This window comes from Syngnathus scovelli, chromosome 6, assembly GCF_024217435.2.
Source record: "Syngnathus scovelli strain Florida chromosome 6, RoL_Ssco_1.2, whole genome shotgun sequence".
Lineage (NCBI taxonomy): Eukaryota > Metazoa > Chordata > Actinopteri > Syngnathiformes > Syngnathidae > Syngnathus > Syngnathus scovelli.
This window is the reverse complement of record NC_090852.1, coordinates 15,846,206-15,860,455: the sequence shown is the minus strand read 5'-3', so window position 1 is coordinate 15,860,455 and position 14,250 is coordinate 15,846,206. Positions and strand designations below refer to the sequence as shown.

General features: G+C 43.7%; 2 protein-coding genes across 5 annotated transcripts; one reads left to right on the top strand and one right to left on the bottom strand.

The window, feature by feature from the left end:
* Positions 1–572: 572 nt before the first annotated feature.
* Positions 573–3,970, bottom strand: LOC125970372 (trichohyalin-like). 2 transcript variants are annotated; one of them, XM_049722577.2, is made up of 14 exons: positions 3,720–3,970; positions 3,432–3,569; positions 3,157–3,336; positions 3,004–3,034; positions 2,858–2,927; positions 2,583–2,682; positions 2,426–2,495; positions 2,231–2,356; positions 2,021–2,164; positions 1,672–1,954; positions 1,344–1,590; positions 1,190–1,274; positions 1,063–1,123; positions 573–983 (listed from the first exon to the last, which is right to left on the bottom strand). In XM_049722577.2, exons 1-14 carry the CDS (start codon positions 3,731–3,733, stop codon positions 595–597), a joined length of 1,938 nt encoding a protein of 645 aa, XP_049578534.1. In that variant the 5' UTR covers positions 3,734–3,970; the 3' UTR covers positions 573–594. The 2 variants fall into 2 exon arrangements, with proteins under 2 accessions (XP_049578534.1, XP_049578533.1); XM_049722576.2 differs by having other exon boundaries at positions 1,063–1,274.
* A 7-nt stretch (positions 3,971–3,977) lies between these two features.
* Positions 3,978–13,981, top strand: LOC125970367 (ankyrin repeat domain-containing protein 26-like). 3 transcript variants are annotated; one of them, XM_049722562.2, is made up of 33 exons: positions 3,978–5,200; positions 5,383–5,624; positions 5,696–5,810; positions 5,880–6,053; positions 6,145–6,251; positions 6,317–6,454; positions 6,647–6,798; positions 6,929–6,999; positions 7,101–7,158; positions 7,226–7,270; positions 7,332–7,571; positions 7,636–7,722; positions 7,806–7,873; positions 8,231–8,716; positions 8,874–8,983; positions 9,059–9,241; positions 9,331–9,349; positions 9,453–9,555; positions 9,623–9,779; positions 9,905–9,962; positions 10,033–10,173; positions 10,229–10,580; positions 10,640–11,145; positions 11,234–11,386; positions 11,831–12,006; positions 12,078–12,171; positions 12,247–12,324; positions 12,397–12,531; positions 12,629–12,741; positions 12,807–12,879; positions 12,950–13,195; positions 13,449–13,494; positions 13,615–13,981. In XM_049722562.2, the coding sequence occupies exons 2-33, from the start codon at positions 5,413–5,415 to the stop codon at positions 13,710–13,712; spliced, it is 4,794 nt and encodes a 1,597-aa protein (XP_049578519.1). In that variant the 5' UTR covers positions 3,978–5,200; positions 5,383–5,412; the 3' UTR covers positions 13,713–13,981. The 3 variants fall into 3 exon arrangements, 2 of the variants coding, with proteins under 2 accessions (XP_049578519.1, XP_049578520.1); XM_049722563.2 differs by lacking the exon at positions 10,033–10,173; XR_007482080.2 differs by lacking the exons at positions 12,950–13,195; positions 13,449–13,494; positions 13,615–13,981 and having other exon boundaries at positions 12,426–12,531; positions 12,807–12,840.
* The last annotated feature ends 269 nt before the right edge of the window (positions 13,982–14,250 follow it).

The window sequence follows — 14,250 nt, the reverse complement described above, 5'->3', positions numbered from 1 at the left end:
GGGGTCTTCCCGTCAACGCTGAGGCGCAGTTATGAGCCTCAGAGCTGCCTCGCGGGTCTCGACGTGCTCTCTCTCAAGAAGCTAATCGGCACCTCATTAAAAATGATTGACAGCAAACAAATGATCCCTCGACAGGAAGTGGAAAGAAATTATGTTGTAATGTTTTTTTTCCAAGGGTAAAAAAAAAAAAAATTTACATATGAAATCAGCATCTGGTTTGCAGATGACGCTGCTCAGGAAATGCAGACCTGCTGCTTTGGATGGAAACTGCTTTTTATTTCAGGTCTTAAAAACAAAGACGATTTACACCCTAAAGTTGTCTACCAATCTTCTCACTTGGTAGCGGACACACAAGACTGAGAAGTCCTTGTCGTTCAGGTCAGTTGCAACAAATCAAATGTGGGTAGTTCTCAGAAAGCGTGGACCAATATCAAACATTAACTTTACAATCATCGGATCTCACCGATTCCGCTTATCAGGCGTGAAAGATATTTTGATCTCCTCAAAATACGGTTTTGATGTTTTAATCAGTCAGTTGCTACATTAGAACACAGCCCAAGACCGTCAGTGCATACCTGACCAATGAACGAGACTTTATTCATTCGAAATCAGATCGGCCATGTCGTCAGTCATTCTTCTCGTATCGCTAGTTGAGCGGCCCCATCTTCGCAGGGCCCACTTGGACCGGACAGGTGCTTGTTGCGAAAGCCGCTGGAGGTGGCAGTCAATGGAAGTGAGCAGCGGGAGAGCCCAAATCTGGAGGCTCTGGAGGCGGGTATTCAAAGTGCTCAGCTCTCGCTCCAGCATTTCAAAACCACATCGCTGGAGATCCAGGAACACATCAAAGTCCCGATGCCAGTCCCGTCCTTCATTGGCTGGCTGCTGGTTTTGAGACCTGCCGTCGTCCCCCGTCACCTCGCCGCTTCCATTGCTATCATTGTCATCATTGATCTCCACCTCCTCCGTCCCTGGAGGTGGAGGTTCTGCAAGACACATGGAAGGTCATCACGGCTCTCTAAGTGTGATGATTTAGAAGATATTTCCCAGATACGCCGGCCTCACCAAAGTTCTGCTGATCCTGATTGAGGGAGGAGGACTCGGCATTGCTTTTGTCTGCCAGCATCTGCGCTTTGACATAATCAGACAACACCACAATCAGATTTGTAATGCTTGAAGTCAAAGCACTCACCCTGGAGGCCTCGTTAGACTCCTTCTCAGGTTCCTCCGAATCTTGCTTTACGGAGGAAGCCTGACTGAGATCGTCCGACTCCAGTCTAAGGGAAACATACAACGGTGTTACTTTCACGCCTCTAGCGGGTCGCCCGGCAAGCGAAAAGTTTCACCTCTGCTCGACCTCCTCGCTGATGGTATCAGCGGCGGCGTGAGCTTCCTTCTGTCTCAGCGCCGCAATGCACAGTTCGCTTTTTCTTTCCTCCAAAAAACTTGCTTGCTCCTTCATTTCTTTCATAACTTGGATGTATTGGGCTTCTCTTTCCAGTAGCTCGTTTTCCATGGAGGAGCCGTACGCCTTGGCCTTGGACAGCTCGTGTGTCAGGCTGGTCAAGGTCTCTTCCCGATTGGCCTTCTCAACTGGAGACAATAATGTTGATGTTACGAAATATAGAAAAACCCAGAACATAAAACCCATATAAAAGTCCAACCACTACTGACTTGCAAGTTGCTCCTTCAGCCGCTCTTGTTCCTCCTTTTCTTGGAGCAGAGCTTTCTCCATCTCCAACCGAAGTTTCTCGGCCTCGGCCAGTCGGGCATTGGCGACGGTCACTTCGCACTTGAATCCCGTAATCATGTTGTTCCACTCCAAGACACTCTGGGCGTCAATGTCGCTGGTGAGTCGGAGATCTTGGCGAACATCTCCCAGCTGCTCATTGAGGGTTTCGTGCTCCTCCTTTTGTTGGATGCTGCTGTGCGCTTCCAGCTCCTTGCTCACATCCTCCTGAAAGATGGAGCTGATCTTCATGTATTTGAATCTTCAAATTGCTCCAAATGAGCTCCATCATACCTCACGATGTTTGCTCTTTTTGCAGTCCTCTTCCGTGGTCGTCTCTTTCTTGCAGTCGTGAGTCTTTGGTTTTTGCCGCTGCTGTGTATTTGCTTCGCGTTCCTGGCGCAACTGATCGTGGGCTTGTTGGAGTTCCTCTTCAACCTGGAACGCAAAAGACGCATCGTTCACAGATCGGAAAGCACAATTGGACTTTTACGATTTGTCTACTTTGGTATGTTTGCTGCTTTTGCCGTCGTCTTCCTTGGTCTGCTTCTTGAGTTTGTGCTGCAGTTGGGCGTTTACAGAGCGTTCCTGACACAGTTGATCGTGGGTCTTCTGGAGTTCCTGTTCCAGCTGAGGTAGAGCTCAAATGTCACATTGCTGCCAGATCCGCAACAATGTTTCAATTGGTTTCTTGCTCACCTCGAGAATATTCACTTGGGCCATCTTGATGGTATTGAGGCAGTCTTCCTGCTGTTGCTTTGACGATGATCTGTTGATGTTGACAGAAGAAGAAAAAAACTCAGCAAAGAGCTCGGAGATCATTAGAGAGATGATTGGCCCAAGACCGAGGTTCTACCTGAGGTTGGCAAGTTCATCTATATGTATGTTTTTGTAACCCACCACACAAAGATCATCTTTAGCCTTCTGCTCTTTAGGCTTCAGTCGAAATTGGTCATCTGGTCAAGATAAGCCAAGAAAAGCAAATGAGAGCAAGTTCGCAAATTAAATCAGGTGAGATGTTCTTAAGTTTCAATGAGTTTGGCATTAAAAAATAATTAAATTAAATTAAATTAAATTATACACTTTGGCATTACAACCAACATTAATTGGAGGCAAAGACTCCAAGTTCACCTTCAGTGAAAAATGACGGGGACGTGAAGTCATCAAGGTATTCCGAGACGCCGCCGACCTCTTCCATGCGCTGAAAGCGTCAACGGAATTCAAACAATTGAATTTCACTTTGATACCACATTCAGTGGAAAGGCAATTTTGGTTACCTGTTTGTTCCCATTTTGCTTGGATTGCGATCTGTTGATAACAAATAATATTTGTTTGACCCGCCGTCAAATTTACCTCCGCATCAGCAAGAATTTCATCCAACATAAAAAAAATAAAATAAAAAAAACACAAAGGAGATGCTGCAATCGTACCTTCCCTCATCGTCACTTAAAGCGATGTCATCGTACACTGCAGGATGTCGGTTGTAGCGACCGGCTCGGTTCGAATGGGCCTTGCTAAGAACTTCCAGCAGCGAGATCTTCTCGGCCGTCTGCTCTTCCGATTTGTCTGCAATGGCGAGCCGCTCGGACAATGGCGATACCGTCCATGCTCTGCTAGGGAAACAAACGCAAGGCAAAGCTGGAAGCTCCGTTTATGGTGATTTAAAAAAAAATAATGTTGCTGTTCAAAATGCAGGTGTGCGTACCTCGCTTCCGGCTTCTCTGAGCACAAAGAGGTGTCATCTTGATTTAACACCTCTTTGTTTCTCAGCGAGCTGCTTTTGCTGCCCACTTTGTCCTGTTCGTGGCCTTCTGATCCTCTTCCACTGTCACTGGCACTCCCACTGCACAGAAGATGCAGTCATTGGCTTCATTTATTCTTTTTCAAATCACGGCAACAATTTGCATTACCCAACCAGAATGAAAATATCAACGCTACTACCATTGCTGCCGATATATGTGTGTATATATACGTACACAAAATTGGTCATTACCAAAATGAGAACATGGTCCTCTTGTGGTCCACGCTTGAAAGATAATGCACAAGATTTTTTTTTTTTTTCAAATGGAATAGCTGTTAATGATGTTAGATGAAGCTCAAAATAATTGCTTGAACTATTTTGATAGGCATTTTATGCATTGTGCATATATAGCGCAGATTTTTCAATACATTAAAACTTGCTCATCGTATAATGGAACACAGGTGGAGGTTCCATACAAGAGTAAATGATGCATGATTTATGGGGTGAGGGTAGCTTCTCCCCTAATTGCATATCCAATACCTTTCACCGCTTCTATTTAGAGGATCTGATGTGCTTTAAATGATAGATGACGCAAAAACTTTAGCGCTAAAATAAAGCAGTGACATCATCTTCATTATGTCGTTGGAACCTCCCCCAAGGCCACCGCCCCCAAGTCGGGGAAACATTGCTTTTTCTGAACAGGATATTCACAAAATAATTACAATGTATATCAGTGATTAGAAATACTTTAGTCCCTCATGTGGATTTCTATTTGCTGGCTTGCCAGGTTGCAAATGATTTTTGATGTTTCTTGCCATTCATTACTAAGGCAGCAGGGGAGGAGCCTGAGAAGAAAACGTCCTTATAAAGACAATGAGGACCGGAGTACCAAAGTAGAGCTGTTCACAATATCACATGATAGTTTGGCTTGCTCTAATGGTGTAAATATTACACGTTGGATTATTTTAATTGCTTATTTGCATGTCTGCGCGATGCACTAATTATATTTTGCAATAATTGAAAATTATTGATAAGGTATCAGCTCTGGACCGAACATGTAATGTTTCCTTTTTTTGTCAATGTCTTTGTCTATGTGCTCCTGCTACAAAATTAATTTCCGTTTCAGAGATAATAGAGATTCTAATTCTGGATGGAAAAAGAATGATGTCATGGCATTGCCTCGAACATTTATCATGCATTATTTTTGGGGTTTGCTATGATGGGTTTTAATGTCTCAAATGGTGCTCTAACAATTTTTTGTCATTCTGACAGCGTCTCCGCACTTCACGTGCATTCGCAACCATCGTGAATATTTTCTGGACAAACACCGCCATCTAGCGGTCAATTATGAAAACTCAAACCAACTACAAGAACATGCTCAACGCCACACCGTTATTTATGTACTTTTTTTTTTTTCTTCAGCTTTCAGTCGTCGAGCATGATAAATGGTCTCCGCACACTTTCCGCCCTCTTTTCTTTTTAAAATGTGGCGTTTAAAGACGTCATTAGGTGAAGAACTGAAGAGAATTTCTCTGCTTTGAGGCGTGCAGTAAAGCAGCTTGACAGCATTGGAGCTTTCTTGGTATCAAAAGTAAACAAACACTTTCATGTCATTTCACCCAGGCAGGACGATTAATAGCTTGATATTTAGATTTCTCTGTTTGAATATGTGAAGTGTCAGTCGAAAGATGTGAGGTACATTGCTTCAACGCGAGTCATATTTTACATTTCAGGTAAGTTTATGGAAGCTCATTGCTGCCACAATAGCGGGAAAAAAAAGTTCAACATCACGTTGTTGCATTCGGCGTCACAAAACGAAGCAATTATTTCATATACACAAACTACAGTTACCAAGACTAATGAATTCACTATGTGCGACTTTTCTGGAATATTTTTTTAATTCTACATCAATTAGGTCACGTTGCTACGCTGCTGCTGTGTCAAGATGAAGAAATTATTTGCCAGTTTCTCAAGTAAGATGCGATCATCAAGTAGTGCTTCAGACAGTGGTAGCCCAGCCACTGCCGGTGCTGCCTACAAGGTGAATAGAAGAAAAATGGAAAAGTTTCACAAGGCTGCCTGGCTGGGTGACGTCACCAAGCTGCGGGGGCATGCCATGTGTGATGATAATATTAATAAGGTGGACGAACACAACAGGTAAGCCAAATGGATGTCACAAACAGGTAAAAAAAAAAAAAAAGCATGCTTATCATTTCTCCTGTTTCCAGGACTGCCCTTCATTTGGCCTGCGCCAATGGACATGCTGAGGTGGTGGAATTCCTCTTAGGGATACAAGCCGACATTAATCTGCACGACAACCACAGGAGGACTCCGTTGATGAAGGTGAGCCGAAACAATTTCATGCCGGATACATTTTGTTTGACAGCTTCCGTTTTGTCGTCATGTGACCAGGCAGTGCAATGCCAGAATGATGTGTGTGTGAACCTTCTGCTGGACAACAAAGCTGATCCCAACTTGACGGATGTCGACGGAAACACAGCTTTACATTTGGCGGCCAATATCCCCACGCTCTCTTGTGTCATCATGCTCGTGAAGAAAGACGCTGACCTCAATGTCAAAAATCTGGTGATTCCATCTCTGTCCATTCTTAAACACACGTGACATCAAAATGCAACATACTGATGGTAATTCCGATGTCTGCGATCTCATTTTGAAGAAAGGCCTTTCACCCCTGACCTTGACAGTCCGAGGAGACCACGTCGCGGTGGCCGAGTATCTGTTGAGGAAAGGCGCTGATGTTAATATTTTAGACAAACACCAAAGGTTGGAGCAAAACGATGACACGCCCTACAAAATAAATCTTGTTTAAAAAAAAAAAAAACTTTCAGGTCACCGTTAATGATAGCCGCTGGCAATGGACACATGGACATGGTGCGGATGCTTTTATCCTTTAAAGCAGATTTTACGCTGAAGGATAACAAGCGAATGTCGGCTAAGGACTACGCTATTGAGAGCGGTCATCGAGCGTAAGTTCATCTACTTGTCTTTGCTACCATTTTTTTTCCAGACAATTCTGCTTATATAAAAGAGTTGAATTGAGTTCACTGCCACCACACAACGCTTGTGTCTGAGGTTTTTGCGTGCAGGTCTAGTCGCCTGGATATGGACTTATGGCCCCAAAACGTAGTGATGATGTCATCGTCTTGACTCTCTTGTAGCTGCGCCCTCCTTATTAGTGAGCACGCCAACAAAAGGAACCCGGCCGGGTCCCCGGCACCTCCATTTGTGTGTGACGAGATCGTCAAATTACAGCAAGTCAACCTTGCTGAAGCCCTGGAGACTTGCGGAGGACCATCCACCAGCAAAGATGGTGATGTCGTCACTTCTTTAGAACTGGAGTGTTAATCAACTTGTTGGCTCGTTGTAAAGCGCTTTCAGTTTAGTAGTCCCATGAGGAGAAAATAAAAACAGCATCTTGAAGCTTTTGATTTGTTTAACAGGCTTCCATTCGCCTTTTAGTGAATTTGCCAGACCTGGACATGCTATAAAAGAGAAATTTCAATCAAAAGAGGTAAGAATACAAAGCTAGCTAAATCAATATTATTTGTATTTATTATTATTTGATTTATTATTTGATTTATTATTTTTTAACAATAGCATTTCCTCCCTCAGAGAGACAAGAACAAATGGCTTTTGAGCAAATGTGAAGAAGAGAGCCTGGAAAAGCTTGGTAAGTCTTTTTTTTTTTTCATAACCGACGTGATTGTTTTTAACATCTTACTTGGTTCATTTGATAGAATTGACGGAAGAACTTGGTTTTGGACAATTTGACGGCAACGAAGGTAACGCTTGGAAATGTAACATTCCATCTTTGGTCATTAAATGCCATCCGCCATGCATCAGCCTTAGACAACTCAAGCATTTCCAGTCCTGAAAGTCTGCCTGGATGCAAAAATGACCTTCAGCTTGAGGACATCCAAGAATGCTTCAGTTCATCTCTTGAAGAAGATGTTTTTTATGTGCCTCCAAAGGCGCCCTTTGCGCTACCAAAACCAATCAGTCCGGATGACAAAAAACCCGTCGCATCTTCGAGATCACTCATACGTCGCCATTCCCCAAACGTGATTCTTCAGGAGAGTGACGGTAAGACTCGACTGGCCTTATTTGTTTTTCAAATATGCACATTGTTAAAATGTGTCTTCTTCAGAATCCGAGTGGGACGACGACAGTTTGATTTCATTTTGTGACCGGACCCAAAAGGACAAACGGCCGCTTGAGGAAGCAGTTGCGCGAGGTAAAAAATGCTCGCTCATCGTTTCTCAGCAGTCCGACGAGCGAGAGCGTGTTCTCTGTGTGAAGATCTCACCTCCCCTTCAGGCTCCCCCGAAGTCTCAACGACGTGTGACGGCAAACCGAGTTTTCATTCTGTTGAGCAGCGGCAAAAGGTGACACGTCACAAACACAACTGTATTGGGAAGCGATATTAAAGTTAAAATATTAAATGAATAAAAATCAATATTAATATATTAAATCTTAAAATAAAAATATTCTTATTAAATTAATTTGTTGTTTTACAACACACAACTGTATTGGGAAGCAATATTAAAGTTGAAATATTAATAAATTGGATAAAAATAAATATTAAATAAATAATAATAAATATTCAAATAAAATAATATTATTACATTAAAATGGTTTCATTTTTTATCCATGATAGAAATAAAATGTGCAGACGTATTTTATGCATTCATATAAAAGCTTGCCTCGTCTTTTTTTTCTTTCCTCCCCAACTCACATTTCAGACGGAGACAGCGCTACCCGAGACCTGTAATGAGAGTCTGAGCGACCGAGAGGAGGAGAAATCCGTTTCAAGTCATGTTCAAAGTTTTCGGGAGATGTTCAACGCGCCCGCCAAATCAGGACAACCTATCGAAGAAAAGCAGAGCATCTCTACCTCCATCTACGGAGAGTCAAACGATGAAGAGGACGCCAAGCCCCTTTGTTCCGTTCGCCAAGCCTGCCGCTCGGAGTCTGGAGCTGACGACTCTGTGGTGGAGTCTCCTGGCTGCTCCCTGAAAGATAACAAGATTGCAGAGCGTCAGTCGCCTGCTCGTGAGAACATCATCGTGCTTGGGGAAGCAGAAGAGTCATCTCAGAATGAGGCGCCTCAGTTACCCGCCGAAAAAAAGGTCGTCTACATTGCCCCCCCAGTTTGCACTGCTGGTCAAAACACGAGTGCTGAGGCCCAAGCTGGACCTTTTCACAACAAAAAAATAGAAGAACCTGCGGTAAGGTTGATGTTGGCTTTACAACTTGTACAAGTTTGTGCTCTCAAGTCAAAGCAAAAAAATTTGAAACTTACTGGAACTGTCCTAAATTCACCCCACGCTTACAAAATAAACTCAAGCACTGTCTGTTTTTTTTTTTTTTTTTACTGTATTTTAGGTGGCCCACGAGACTCATTTGATAGTGGAGACGCCTCCAAATGAGCCTAAAACCTTGGTGGATCAAATTGAAGCTTCTTATCAAGTCCAGACAGCTGTCACCTCTCAGAGGTTTGCACCATTTTCCATGTTATGCTTTTTTTTTTTTTGTCTTCCACAACATTCCACTTGAGTTTCTTACGACAGAGCGGAATCGCCACGTCAGCAGATTTTCAACCCGAGCCCCGAGGGAAGGACGAAGGACACCTCACAGTTTACCGTGGTTAGCGAAGCATGTGACCTCAGTGTCACTCAGATCAAGAGTGGAATCGGCAGGGATCTCTTAGGCTTCGGCAGCAGTTTAAGCGACCTGTCGGAAGATGACGGAAGGTACCTTCATGCTTGTTAGAGCACCTGAATATACTCCAAAATCCAAATTATTATTATTATTTTCTATTTTCCATGGAATATGTGAAAAGAACACCAAGCACTATTGCGGTAAGTTGAATTTTTTTATTATTTTTTTATTTATTCAAATTTTTATTTTTAGTTATATTTATTTATTATTATTATTTCATTGTGCTGAATTTGCGAATGTCAGATCACCGAAGACTGCGAGCTATCCAAAGACGCCGACGATGGTGTCATTTCAGAGGACTCTGACATCATCCTCCACATTGAGAAACTGGACGCGGTCACTAAAGGTAACATTGGTCGGAAAGCCAAATGATGTTTGCTCGATGATCTCTGATCTGGTTTGTATTTCTCAAGACTCAAGAAGTAAGAAGAATCTGTGGGACATCGACGAGCGCTGCTCGCTGAACGCAAACGGTCATCATGACAGACAGAGGCTTCAAGAACTGGAAATCGCAAATCATCTCTTGGAGCAAAGCAACGTGGAGTCGAAAAGCGATGTGGAAAATCTCACGTAACGGCCGCTTCGTTTTCTCCTGGCTGCCTTAAACGAAATGTTCAGGCCATTTAATTTGATGTTTTCGTGTGAAATTACCAGCTGGCATTGACTTGTTGACCTGATTTATTTTCCACGCACAGATTTCAGCTGAAAATGGCTATTAACGCCATCGTGTCGAATAAAAGTACCAACAAGAAGGTAAGGAAGAGCAACATGGAGGTGGGCCATTTTGTTGAACTCAGTTCTTGGATTATTTTCATCCGGCCAGTTTGAGGAGGATCGCACGCAAACGGAAACGCTTTTGGCGCTGAATCACACCACGCTCAATTCATGCATGCACACGTTTAACAGTCAACACGTCAAGCAGAAAGAGATGGAAGAGGAATGCAAAAGAAGCAAAAACCATGAGGTCTTGGAATCTATCTCATTCAATCCCAAAGATGATTTCCCCCGTTATCTTTCAGGAGCAACTGAGAGCAGAACTTGAGGAATTACAAGCCCACACCAGCATCAAACAGCGAGACCTCGCCGAGGAGAATGAGGCTCTCAAGGACCAGGTGGAAGATCTTCGCCAAGAACTCCGACTCGCCTATGACAACGACAACCAAAACGCCTTGGATTGGAACGATACCATGACCTCGTTAAAGTACGAGCTCAAACTGGCGAATGAGCGCCTGGAGACTGAGCAACAAGCCCACAACAATTTAGCGGCTGAGTTCCAGTTGGCCCGCACCTGCCTGGCTGAGGTTGAGCGGGATCGGTCGGACTTGAAGAAAGCTCTGCGTCAAGAGAAAGACGAACACCAGCGACTCGCAAGTCAGTATTTGCATCTCTACTCTCGGGACGGCTCGTTTACAAAGTTTGTTTCTCGCCAGGCGAAGTCGCATGTCTTCGCGACAACGTCAACAAACTGTCCCAGAAGCTGTCCAAGACCAAGACGCAGGCAAATGCACTGGAGAGCGACGTTCGTCGATATGAAGTGCAGATGGCGGAGAAGGACAAGCAGCTGAGCTCCGCGCAGCGCGACAGCGACCAGACGGCTTTGCGTATCAAAGAGCTGGAAGCCGCCCTGCAGGCCGAGAAGGAGCTGGCCGCTCGGGCCGCGTTGCACCAAGAAAACGCTCAGGAGCACCTTAAGCAGGTTCAGAGCGAAGTCGCGTCGCTGCGGCAACGGCTGGACGAGGCGCAGAGCAAAGTTGCGGCCAAGGAGAACGCTTTGACGGACGCCAAAAAAGGTTTTGAGGATGCCTTGTTTAAGCTTCGCAGTGATGGCGAGGAAAAGGTCCAGCAAGGGCGGGCGGCGCAGAAGGAGCTCGCCTCCAAGGCGAATGAAGTTGAAACTCTCGCTCGGAGATTGGAGCAGGAGAAAACAGAGAGGCAGGTGAGATCAATACTTGATAACACCTTTTTGGTGTATATTACCTAACGCAGTCGTTGGGGGTTGTCCGAATTTGCTTTTGGCGGCACAGACTTGCCAAAGGCAGCTGCAGCAAGAATTGGATGACTCCTTAAAGAAGCTCTCAAAGTGCGAAGCTTCTTTGGAGTTCAGCACGCGCTACCGCACCGACTTGGAAGAAGAGAAGACTCGGCTCCTCCAAGACAATGACAAGCTAAAAGCAAAGGTGAAGTAAAAAAAAAAAAAAAAAGATTCAGTGCTGCTTATCATCTGTAATAAAGCCCAAAATAATCAAGCGAATTAATTGACAACGAATTTCATAATCAATAAATAATTGCCGACCCCCTCTTAATCGATTAATCGTTCAAATTAATTTCTTGTCATCTGTTTTAAAGCCCAAAATAATAATCAAGCAAATTAACCGACAACTATTTTCATAGTCGTGTAATCGTTTTAATCGTTCCAATTAATTGGCGACCCCCCCTCTAATTGATTAATCGCTCTTATATTCGAATTAATTTACACATATGTCATAGTCGATTAATCGTTCAACTCGTTTTAATTGATTAACAACTATTTTTTACAACCAATTAATCGTTCTAATCTGAGCTCCTTGGGAATATTTCTTAGCACAGTGTTTTGCCGACGATGCCTCTCGTCCAACATTTAGCTGCAGGAAAGCGAAGCCCAATGCGTCCAAGCCGAGAAAGAAATAAAGGAGCGGGCGAGTCTTTTGGATGAACGAGAACGAGACCTGAGCATTGCGGCGCGCAAGCAGAAGGAAGCTCAGGCTGCCGTGGACGCCTCCAATCATGTCACCAAAGAGCTTGAGGAGGCCGTGCAAAGGCAAAGTCACTCTCTCAACACATGCTAGCATATCTTTTGACCCAATGTCATGTCAACGTGTGCCACACCAGGCTGGAGCTGAACAACATCAGGTTGGAGGCTTCGGCAAAACAACAGTGCAACAAGTTTGATGCGCTTCAGAAGGTGGCTCAGGAGGACGCCAGGGTGAGAAGCGCTAATAAAAAAAAAATCTAAATCCCACGCCAGCTCTAAAATGTGAAAAAATATATATTTCGACAGATGAGAGCTCAATTGGAGGACTTGGTGACAAGTCTTCAGAGTCGGAAGCTTACGTTGGAAGATCAACTCAACAAAGAGGCAAGCGCCGTGTTTTGTCACACTCATCGAACGTGAATAGATGCGGTACGACTTTTGTGGTCTTCTGTTCAGGTTCAAAAACATAACGTGTTGTCAAACAGCGCTCAAGACACCCAGGTCATGTGGGAGGAGGAACTGAAGAGCCGCTCCAAGTTAGGACTCCGTCTAGCAGAGCTGGAAAAGGAAAAACATGACATGAACACCCAGGTGGCTGTTAACTCGTTCATTTAATATCTTTGACATTAATAACCATCATTGGTCGAAAACTCCAAATGTGACAAATGTTGAACAAGTTCTATTTCAGGTGGAAATGGCCCAAAAGAAAGCCGAGGAATTAACAGAACAAAAATGGTCCGTCGACTCTCGTCTGGACCAGGAGATAAAAAGAAACTCGGAGCTTCAAAAGGAAATTTACAGGTGCTTACAAAACTTCGCCTCATATTAGTCATTGCTGCATTTCTGAATTTCACTCCCACATTTAGGCTTCAATCTTTGCTTAAAATTGCCAAGAAGAAACTGCATGATCAGCAAACGAGTGTAGGCGACAGACAAAAGGTTTGTCTCTCGCAAAATCTGCTTTGTGAACAATCGACTTCATATTTTTAACTTTTTCCCATTTGTTCAGTTAAATCTCCAGGTTGACCAACTGCAGGCCGAGCTGGAGAAAGAAATGTCCTCCCGCAGCCAGTTGGAGAGGACCAAGAAGCAGCTGGAGGAGGAGGTGCTCAATCTGAGACGGAATCAAGGACCCCCTTCGGACGGAGTCGGCCCGGCGCCGCCAGCCAACATCCAATACCGATTCCACTGCTCAAAAGTCCCCAACCTTCCGAGCGAAAGACCGAGCTGCAGTGTGGAGGACTACCTGGCCAAGGTTGGTGCGATAAATGTGTCCAAAAGTTGAATTGGTAATTGGCCATTTTGTATCAAATTTATTCTCACCTCTTTAGCCTAATGTAGTCCTTAAGACCCAATTGGTGATTTTTTTTTTTTTTTTTTTTTTTAAATCTGTATCATACCATGATGATAGTTGTACTTCATTTTTAGTATGTCATTTTCTCTGCCTTATGTTGATTCCATTTACAATTCATTCTGTGGCCGTTATGATTTATTCCATTGCGTTGCAGATGCGGCAAGATCTGGACGAAGCCATGTCAAGAGAATTAGCCAATCGTAAGTACCCCGATGCCATGTGACGCCTTTGTGTACATTCTCAAACTGCCTCCTAAAGAAGAATGTCAAGATGATGCGGCGTTGGACCTGAACATTTTCTAACCAGTGTTCCTTCCTCAGCCTCTGTGAAACTGGACATGCCTTCGACGTGTGTTTCGCCTGTGAGTCGGGCAAGACAGCAGTATGTCAATATATTGAAGAAGAACCGGCAGGTATAAAACCAGTTTGGCTAAAGAAACCGAATTGGACGATCTGAAAAATCCCACCCCCAACCCAACTCATGCTATTTTCAATCTGTAATAGTTTTATAAAGTCTCATTCAAGTGTTACATGAATCGACAAGTCAGCGTAAAGGACATAAATCAGTCGTATATATTGTAGATATATTTTGCTATTTGTCCATTAATGTTCTGTATTGTGCAAAGCAAGAACTGACAGATGTGACACATCCAATTCCATTTAATAAACAGTCTTTTCTAGGAAAGTAGCAATTTTGAGTTGTAATGGAACTTATTACATCGACCAACCATCTACAATGGCGAATTGGTTCAGTCGTGGTTCAAACAATTAATGTGATTTTTTTGTTGTACAAAAAAGTGCTGGAACAAGTTGGACGTGCATTTAAACGTTGGTAGAAATGATAAATGCAGTTCATATGTAAAGGTTATAAGTCATGTTTAGGTTCATATTTAAATTTCTCCATCAAGCGGAATATGGCACTCCTAACTTTTTGTCAGTAGTGTTTCCCATCGTTTA

What these genes read in the sequence shown, in the direction of transcription:
- LOC125970367 (XM_049722562.2), top strand. Translation starts at nt 5,413, where the DNA reads ATGAAGAAATTATTTGCCAGTTTCTCAAGTAAGATGCGATCATCAAGT. An exon ending in AAGGTGGACGAACACAACAG is followed by an intron (nt 5,625 to 5,695) that starts GTAAGCCAAATG and finishes TCCTGTTTCCAG; the next exon opens with GACTGCCCTTCATTTGGCCT. An exon ending in CTTGAGGAGGCCGTGCAAAG is followed by an intron (nt 12,007 to 12,077) that starts GCAAAGTCACTC and finishes GTGCCACACCAG; the next exon opens with GCTGGAGCTGAACAACATCA.
- LOC125970372 (XM_049722576.2), bottom strand. An exon ending in CCCAAGTGAATATTCTCGAG is followed by an intron (nt 2,357 to 2,425) that starts GTGAGCAAGAAA and finishes GCTCTACCTCAG; the next exon opens with CTGGAACAGGAACTCCAGAA. An exon ending in GCTGAAGGAGCAACTTGCAA is followed by an intron (nt 1,591 to 1,671) that starts GTCAGTAGTGGT and finishes TATTGTCTCCAG; the next exon opens with TTGAGAAGGCCAATCGGGAA.